The 10,000-nt window shown below is 44.7% G+C and overlaps 1 protein-coding gene across 2 annotated transcripts in view; it reads left to right on the forward strand.

The window, feature by feature from the left end:
* The window catches only part of LOC135115983 (unconventional myosin-XV-like), an 81,612-nt gene that overhangs the window by 21,825 nt on the left and 49,787 nt on the right, over positions 1-10,000 (forward strand). For both annotated transcript variants that reach the window (XM_064033182.1, XM_064033183.1), the window contains exon 2: positions 330-412. In XM_064033182.1, the coding sequence (XP_063889252.1) occupies positions 398-412 (15 nt within the window). In that variant the 5' untranslated portion in view covers positions 330-397. The remainder of the gene's footprint in view (positions 1-329; positions 413-10,000) is intronic.

Consider the following 10,000-nt stretch of genomic DNA (forward strand, 5'->3'; position numbering starts at 1 on the left):
TTTTTTTTTTCTTTTATGTAGTTTTTTTTTGTGTGTGTGTGTTTCTTATGATGTATTTAAGTTATGTTGTGTTTCTTTGCTAGAGAGAGAGAGAGAGAGAGAGAGAGAGAGAGAGAGAGAGAGAGAGAGAGAGAGAGAGAGAGAGAGAGCGAGAGATTGCTTCCTTGTTCTCCCGTCTCTCTCTCTCTCTCTCTCTCTCTCTCTCTCTCTCTCTCTCTCTCTCTCTCTCTCTCTCTCTCTCTCTCTCTCATATTCGCGTTATCTCCTTATTCATGTCAACAATTTCTTTCTCCTTTATTCATTTGTGTTATCTCCTTTATTTTTTTCAGACCAGGGAGGAGATATGGGTGTGCGTTAGTCTTTCCTGACCCAGCTTACTCACCAGCCAACACTCAAAATGGAATACGAGAAGGTAAGGTCAAAATTATATTCGTGAACTTCCTATGATGTCTCGGCGCTGAGTTCTGTTATGATTTTCTTAATTAAGATTGTCTGTGTAACTTTTTTTCTTATATAGTAAATTGTTGTATCTCTTTTGATTCTTTTTATTATTATTTTTCTAGTTTCTTTTTTTGGTCGTGTTGAAATTTTACTCTCTTTTATCTCCTTTTGTCTTTTGGTTTAGTTTTATTTCTTATTCTTTCCTGTAGTTTCCTTTTTGGATCATGTTAATTTTTTATCTTAATCATCTTTTTTTTTCCTATCTTTCTTCTTGTCTCGTTCATCTGACCAAGTTAATCTCTCCTGCCTTTGTTCTCGTTTTTTTTTTTCCCCCTTTACATCGTGTGAAAGCCCCCTGATAATCTTTATCTACCTTTGTCTTCGTTTCCTCAGTCAGTTAATTATCGTTTCCCTACGCAGATAACACAAACGTTTAGGTGTACATGCGTTTCCCATTGTGCATTTCCTCTCATTGTCTCTCCTCACTCACGCCAACACGCGGCAAAAACTTGCATGAACAAAACGGCGTATAGCATAAAACTCCTTCCTCTGTGGTGACGCCAACCTTGGCTGTCCCTGCAGTGATGCCAACAAAGTGCGCAAACTCAAGGTCGTGTGTAGAGAGTGAAAATGGGTGAGAGGAGGGAGAAGAGGAGGGAGAGGGAGAGGGGGGAGATAAAAGGATGGGTGGAGGGAGGGAATGAAGGGAGGATACGGTAGTGTGGGTAAAATATAGAGGATAAAACCCTGACACGTGACTGACTTACTGGGTGTGTCCTGCTGTATTGAAAAGCATCAGATTCTATTCCAGTACATGGGTTAATATTCTGAAATGTTTTGCTCTCTTAGCTAGGGTTGCCATACTTCCAGATTTTCCTGGACATATCCGGAAATCAGATAACGAAATCTGTGTCCGGGGGGATTTTTGAAAATCCCTCAAATGTCCGGAATTTCACCTTCCATCATTACTAACTGTTAAAAAATCACATTTATTAAAGTTCCTTTGGTTGAAATGATGGGAGAGAGAGAGAAAGAGAGAGAGAGGGGTTCACCGAGTGGCAGCTGCTTTGGTTTGGTTTCGGTCAAGACTCTGAGGTGTATGGGTCCTGTATGAAGTCGGTGCTCGCAGCCTTCCCAACGCCGCCTCACTTGACGTCGCGCTCGCGCCCGTCTTTCACCAGCTCTGATAGGGGTCAGTTAGGATTACTGTTTGCGGCCTTGTGATCTCGTCATTACAACTATTACTTGTTCTTGTCAAGATGCCTAAACGAAAGTGTAAATTCACTGCAGAGATGCAGAACAAACTCCCGTTTGATTGATTTGGTGGCTGATTGAAAACTTAAAAAGTATAATAAACATATACCCAGTAATAATATTCAATAAAATCTAGTCTAGCTATTCGTATTTTCAAATTTCATGTGAGCCCGTTTTTTTTTTTTTTTTTTTAGGAAGGACATTGGCCAAAGGCAAAAAAAAAAATCTAATAAAAAAAAATGCCCACTGAAATGCCAGTCCCATAAAAGGGTCAAAGCAGTGGTCAAAAATTGATGAATAAGTGTCTTGAAACCTCCCTCTTGAAGGAATTCAAGTCAGGAAGGTGGAAATACAGAAGCAGGCAGGGAGTTCCAGAGTTTACCAGAGAAGTAAATTTTTTTTTCTTTATACGACGAGAAATTTATGTTTTCTTTATTTATGTGGAAAGTAAATTTTTTTTTATATTCAGAATATGTAATAGAATCTTGTCTGGCTGTGTTTTCTTTTTCGATATAATGATTGTTTTGTGGACCCGTTCGTAAAAGTTACAGGTAGTGTTTTGGAGTTTTCGTTATTATTACTGAATTCGGTCATCTTTTTACATTTTGGGTATTAGTTAAAGTATATGGCAAATCAGAAAATATAGTACATTCTAGTCTGGGAGCCTTCTTTCTTCTCGTGATTTTCAAAATGAATTACGTTACGTAAATATAAGGGCCAAGATGCATATTTTGCCTGCCTCTCTACATGTCTGTACATCAATATTTAGCTTAAATTCCGGCTATTTTCAGACTCTGGCGTGAAGGATAGCCAGAATTAACCAAGAAAAGTAGATAAAAAAAAACACACAAAATATGCCTCAAATAAAGCATAAATAAATCGACGGTTCCAGCCCCGTTCATAGCGCCCAACATGAAAACTTTTTTTTTTTTTTTTATGTAGGAAGGATACTTGACGGACCCAGACCGAGACCGAGAGATTCCCTCCTCCCGGTGTCTCTTCATCAATATTTCCCTAAATTTCCAAGGTTTTCCGGGCATTTCCAGGTACTGAGATGTGGAAGTGTGTGAGGGAATGTAGTAGTAATAGTAGTAGCAATATTATTATTATTATTAGTAGTAGTAGTAGTAGTAGTGGTAGTGGTAGTAGTAGTAGTAGTAGTAGCGTTATTATTATCATTATTAAGAGTATGAATTGTGTGTGTGTGTGTGTGTGTGTGTGTGTGTGTGTGTGTGTGTGTGTGTGTGTGTATGTGTGTATGTGTGTGCAGCGCCGGTTGGGATTGCCGGCCTGGTGTAGAGATGAATAGACAACAACAACAACAACAACAACAACTACTACTACTACTACTACTACTACTACTACTGTGTGTGTGTGTGTGTGTGTGTGTGTGTGTGTGTGTGTGTGTGTTCCGGGCCGCCCTGTATGGGTAGGTGGTTGACAGGGTGAATGACCGTGTGGGTAGGTGGGAGGATGGATAAGTGGGTGGGTTGCTGAGTGGATAGATGATAATGAGCGAGTGAGTGGATGGGTGGATGAATGGATGGATCATTGGGAGACAGTGGGTGAATGGATGGATGGGTAAGTGGATGAGTGGTTGAGTGGTTGAGTGGATGTAGAGGATCAGCAACCAGGATAGAACAAGAAATAACGGGTTCAAGGTTGAAAAATTTAGGTTTAAGAAAGAGATAGGAAGAAATTGGTTCTCACATAGAGTGGTAGATGGATGGAACGGACTCAGTAATCATGATGTTAGTGCTAAGACATTAGGGAGCTTTAAGAGAAGATTAGACGGGTTTATGGATGGGGATGATAGGTAGAAAAAGGTACTTATATATCATACAGGGACTGCCACGTGTAAGCCTGGTCGCTTCTTGCAGCTTCCCTTATTTCTTATGTTCTTATGTTCTTATGAATCCTTATTATTATTTCTGTGGCCAATCTAGTCTTTAGGAGAAGCAAAGCGTTTTCAAATACAGGCTAAGGATTGTTTTGTTTACTTCACAGCGGGGTAAGAATCTCACTCTGTTTCTATATGTCTTGTTTCTGTCTAATGAGTTTTATAACAGCTTGACTACCGCGAAACGTAATGTACTCTCTCTCTCTCTCTCTCTCTCTCTCTCTCTCTCTCTCTCTCTCTCTCTCTCTCTCTCTCTCTCTCTCTGTTCGTTTACTTTCTGAGATGTGAAAAGAAGATAAAGACAGGAAGACGATAGGAATATGAAGATAAGGAAAGATAAAGTAGGAAAATAGACAGTTAAGAGAACACGATATAAAGATGCAAATTAATTAAGATGGAAAGAATGAAAACACTCATCAACTAACCATTATGTCGAGATGAAATGAGGAAAGTGAAGGAGAGGAAGGAAAAATGGAGGAAAGACAAAAATAACACGATAAGAGATGCAGCAGAAGAGGAGGGAATGGGTGAAAAAGTGATCGAAGAAAGTGGGAAATGAAAGAAAATGCTTGAATGTTTACGGGTCATTCTGAAACACACCTGCGCCGCACCTGCACAACTTTCAAAAGGCTCTATAATTGAGTTTTTAAGGGTGTTTTTTTACGGATTTAGTGACAGATTAACAAGATTTTTACATTGCTATGAGGAGAAACAGTCATGACAACCCGGCTAATCATCTCAGTGACCTTTGAAAATAGTCGCGCTAAGAAGTCTAGTTACCAATCACTCTGAGACATCTTGACTTGTTCTACAGCCACATGTAATCTATAAACTGGGTAGAATCTGCAAAATTTATTCTTTTCACCCATAACTTTCTTGTAGATGCTTATAAAGAGTTCATACATTGCATATGGTGGTGATAATTGTCTCGTATCAAAGTGAAAAGGTTAAAACAGTAGTTGTATTGGCTGAGTGAGTGGAGGGTGTGACAAGGTGCGTGGATGACTTGTGGATGATGGGTTTGCTGTAGGTGAGTAAATATGTGGATAGATAGGAAAGTGGTTGGGTGGATTAGTATGAGTGAGTAGATGAGTGGACAGCGGATGGATGGATGAGTGGATTAGTGAGCGGTTGAGGATCGATAAGTCAAATTGCAGTAGATGGTAGGGTGGATGACTGAGAGTGGGTAGGTGGGTGACCGGATAGATGGGTAAGTGGGCCTGTAGGTAGTGTGCGGTGGGTGGCAAGGTGGATGTGGCTGAGTGAGAGGCTGGATGGGTAGGCTAATGGAGGTGGGTGTGTGGATGGGTGAGTTATTCAGGAACGTATATGATGGAAGGAAGGAGAAAAGCCAGAGGAGTACCTAGTTGTAACTGTAAACAAGAGAGGTGGAGCAAAATACATACAGTGAGAGAGAGTTAGGTTTAAGAAGTAGCGTAAGGATGGTAGGAAATAGAAAATGTGTGGACGTGAGGAGAGCGTAACCTCCACTAAAACCTACAAAAAAAGCAGTCAGAATAACACACCAAAAACGTCATAAAATGTAACCTCAAAAGAAGTAGCGTAAGGATGGTAGGAAATAGAAAGTGTGTGGGCATGAGGGGAGCGTAACTTCCACTAAAAACCTACAAAAAAAAAAAAAAAAAAAAACAGAAAACACACCAAATCGTTATAAAATGTAATCTCAAAATAAAACCTCGTATATTTAAACAACTATGTATTATTCTACCTCAAATCCTACATATGCATTACACTTAACCACGAGCCGCGTAAACACAAAAACAGTATTGGAATGCAGTACATCCACTTCTCTTAAACTGGAACTCAGGAGGAAGTGGCATAGTTGAGCGGAGACCGTGAGAATGTAGCTGCAATAATGCCAGGCTAAGAACGCGAGAATGACTCTAAATACACGGCTGAGAGATAAAGACGGAAAGTTAAGCAGTGGCCATGAGATTCTAGGATTACAGCTACAGTGATGCCAGGTTGGGATGTGAAGATTAATGGTTCAGGACATGAGAAAAGGAAGGTTGAAGTCACAAGCATGCGTAAGAATGAGACACACAAGAAGAAGAGAAAAAGAGGAGAAACACGCAAAAGAAATTGAAGAGGAGGTATTCAGAAGAAGGAAAAGATGGGGATGTAAAGATTAATGGTTCAAGGCACGAGAAGAGAAAGATTTAAATGAAAGGTTGGCGTTTGAAGGAAAAGACGAGAAAAGACAGAATAAGGAGCAGAAGAGGAGATTCTCAGAAAGAATAGATGTGAGGATTAATGGTTCATGACACGAGTAGAAAAGATGAAAGTGACAGACACTCACAGAAAGAACAGAGGAGGAGAAACAAACATAAAGAGACAAAGAGGAGAAACAGAGAAGAAACATATATTATGCTCAGAAAGAAATAAAAGACAAGAAATTCAGGGAGAAAAGAAGAGACAGACACAGAAGAAGTAGAAGAAGAAGACAGTAACAGAGGGAGAAGAGAAACCACAATCATACTTGTATTGTAGAAGGAACATACATCAAAATCAAGGGTGATAACGAAAGAAGAGGAGGAGGAAGAGTAGAAAGAAAGAAAGGAGGGAAGAAAAAGAAAAACAGCAACAGAGGAAGAAGAGAAACCACCCCTCTTACCTGTAGTCTGCGAAAGGTGCTCCTCATTGATTCTCACTACGTGGCAACTCCGGGTCGTGCGTGACACTTCCATTCACGGGCGCCAGCAGCAGACTCACACAACCAGCGAGGCACCGGAGGCAGTAGTAGAGTTCCCGTGACTGCCGGGCTGGGAAGGTGTAGTCCCGTGTGGTCCTTAAAGCCTCATCTCGATCCCCGCTTACCATAGAAAGATAAACCAGTATTCTGAAACGCTTTGCTCTCTCACCACGACTATTTTCAAAGGCCACAGAGATGATTAGCCGGGTTCTCAAGATTGCCTCCCCTGTTAATAATGTAGAAATTTCGTTAATCTGTCAGTAGAACCATAAAAACGCCATTAAACCCCGTGTAACTTCAACTAGAGCCTTTTTAAATGTAGTGAAGGTGCGGCGCAGAAGTGTTTCAGAATATGGTCCTGAAGGAAACGAGAAAGAAAATGGATTGATGCGCGTGTGTGTGTTTTTAGTACTACGTGACTTTCCGTGTGTGTGAAAGTGGTGATAGGTATTAATTGTGACATTGGCAGTGAAAAAGGTTAAAAAAGTGGTTGTAAATAGTGATGGTGCTCAATATGCTTGACTTGAGTGATGGAACAGAGGGAAAAAGTAATTGAAACATGTGGATTATTGGAAAATATGTGTTTTTAAGACATTTTAGCGATGGAATGAGAGGAAAAGGGAATAATAGTGATTATATAACACAAAATTGCTATTGTAGCGATGGAATGAAGATAAAAGCAAATGAAACGTGGAAAATAAGAAAGTATGTTGTTTTTAGTCGTTTTAGCGATGGAATGAGAGGAAAAAACAACACAGCAGCGATGATATAACTGCGATTTTTGGCAATGGAATGAAAAAAAAGAATAAAAAAACTGAAATATGCCTGAATATTTTGTGGAAGAGAAAAATATTTGTTGTTTGATACCTGCATGACCTCGTGAGTGGAGGGGGGAGGGGGAATCATTTATAATAGTGATACCGCCCAAGATTGTGAGGCTACCGATGAACTGAAGGGAGGAAGAGGTCAAAACACACGCCGGAAGAGTTTTGTGGGTGTGGAAAATATGTACTGCTGTTGGGACGCGAATTGTGAAACGGGGAAAGAAAAAAAAAAGAAAAAGGGTGAAAAAAACAGTTGTGTGTGTCTGGAGTTGCTGTGACGTGAGTTGAAATGAAGGTAGAGAAGAAAAAAAGGGCGTTTATATATAAGTATTTTCTAGGAGGTTACGTAAATGTGTGTGTGTGTGTGTGTGTGTGTGTGTGTGTGTGTGTGTGTAGGTCGCCCGGTGGTGGATCGGCAGTAAGTTATGTGGAGAAAGCTGTGTGTGTGTGTGTGTGTGTGTGTGTGTGTGTGTCGCTCCTTCGCTCCATTACTCTGAAAAGTAAAGTAATGGAGGAACTTCCGGTGCGGCGAGGAAGGAAGAAGGAATCTAGAAGAGAGAGAGAGAGAGAGAGAGAGAGAGAGAGAGAGAGAGAGAGAGAGAGAGAGAGAGAGAGAGAGAGAGAGAATTTTGCTTCGTTCAAGATTACTGTTATTTCTTTCTTTCATATTCTCTCCTTCCTTTCTTTCTTTTACCTCTGTTTTTTTTTTTGCTTCTTACACTTTCCTTTTCCCTTCCTCTATTCCTCTTTCTTCTTTCTTCATCTCCTACTCTTCTTTCTGCTTCTTTCTCCCTCCACTTTCCTCCCATTCGTTCTTTCCTCCTTTTCTTGTCTTTCTCCCTCTCCCTCACCCTACATTTAAATCCCTCCCCTTTCTCCTCCCTTCTTCCTCTTTTTCCTTCGCTTCCTCCTCCCCTTTTTATCTTCTTCCCTTCGTTTCCCTTTCTCCTTCCCTCCCTTCATCCATTAACCCCTCTAACTTTGTTTTTCCTTCGTTTTTATCCTTCCTTCGTTTCTTCCGTCCTTCTCTCTTCTTTTCCTTTCATCTTTAGCTTATCACAAACAACCTGGGACTTACAACAAATCTGCTGCTGTTTGTTCTTCTCTGGTGTTCCTTCGTGTGCCTCCCTCCTCTCTCTTCCTCCCTTTCTCTCCCTCCCTTCACTGACCTCTGCCAAGAGAGACTGTGGGAAACCTTTCTAACTGATGATGAGGTCGAGTGTAGTACTAACCACCCTCCCCCCCCCCCCCTCTCTCTCTCTCTCTCTCTCTCTCTCTCTCTCTCTCTCTCTCTCTCTCTCTCTCTCTCTCTCTCTCTCTGAGCAACAATGACGTAAAAAAAGGTTCGGGTAATTGCTTCGTTTTCGGAAATGCTGATGAATGAATGAATGAACGAGAGAGAGAGAGAGAGAGAGAGAGAGAGAGAGAGAGAGAGAGAGAGAGAGAGAGAGAGAGAGAGAGAGAATTATTAGTTTATTATACGCTCAGTCTCTCCCTCCCTCCCCGCGGTTGGCCCGGCGCTCAGCCTCCCGCGGGGTGGCTGGCGGGGCCGCTGCGTGGGAGCGCGTCACCTCCCTAAGCTTGGCGGAAGTACTGTGCTGGGAGTCGAACTGTGGAATTCTAAAATTGAGGTGACTCACAGCAGGATTATTAGGTCTGGTGCCGCGAAGAGCAGCGAGTGTGCCGCGCTGGTGCCTGGCCTGGCGAGGCGCGGCCACTGACCAGCGACCAGCCACCAGCCCAACCCCCCCACCGCGGTGAGCCTCAAGTGGAACACGCCACCCTTCGCCTCCCTTCCTCCCCTGCTCGTCCCTCCGCCTCGCTGATTTTGCGCGAGGCGGGGCACGGCGCTCCCCGCCTCGCCTGACTGTGACCGAGGCGCCAGAACACTCGGGCGCCGCTCGGCAGGCGGCGCGGCAGTATGTCGTGCCTGTGTGGCGAAGGCGAGGGGGGGGGAGACAGCGGCGACGACTGGCGGCGGAGAGGCAGCGTCACCACGTACTACTGGAGCCCAAACATCGCCACCTCCACTCTTACCACGCGATCCTTCGGCGTGTCCTTCCGGCGAGGCTGGCAGGAGCTGGAGGGCCGCGTGGGAGAGCCGCGTGTGCTGGGCCTGTCGCCCCCCGTGCCCCCCGGCCTATACTCCTGCTACTTGGAGGCCACGGCGGGCCGCGCCGTGCACCACGATGGCGCCTCCTGCTCCTCGGGCACCATCTCCTCGGGTGTCTCCTCCTGGCCCGATGCTGCCCAGCGCTCCCGCTCCCCGTCCTCCTCCCGCGGCTCCCCGCCCCGCCGCCGTTCCCCAAGCCAGCCCCGCCGCCGCCCCTCGAGCTTGGCGCCCAGCAAGCCCCCGCGACGTAGCAGACACCGTTCCCAGGAGCTCACGGGCGCTGCCTCCACGCGCGGGGCGCCCCCCAGTCCACTACTCCCCTCGGGAAGCGAGACTCTAGGGAGGTCATCTCGCTCACGAGGACGTCAGGCAGGGGAAGGCGTGGCCCGCGCCCACAGCCTGGGCCGCCTGTCGCTGCCCCGCCCTCACCCGCGACCTCCGGCCAGGAGCAGGAGGCCGTCAGCAGCACTCAACCCAGTACGTCCCTCCACTCTCTAATACGTTACCCTGATGCAGTGCTTGGCCGGGCACGTCACTAGTTGCGGGTGTGACGGTGTGCCGCCACGCGTCACTGGGTTCACGTGTCTCATCCTTGAGTCAGATCGCCACGTTCAGGATAGCGGCGGCATCTCGCGTGACGCGCTCTCATATTCAATCTGGCTCGGAAGAGTGACATAATTTCCAGGCTGCGGGCGGCGTGGAGTGTGCGGTGCCTCGGCGTGCGGGCCTGCTGGTGCTCCCCGCCGGCCGGCACC

The sequence above is a fragment of the Scylla paramamosain genome, chromosome 30, assembly GCF_035594125.1.
Source record: "Scylla paramamosain isolate STU-SP2022 chromosome 30, ASM3559412v1, whole genome shotgun sequence".
NCBI lineage: Eukaryota > Metazoa > Arthropoda > Malacostraca > Decapoda > Portunidae > Scylla > Scylla paramamosain.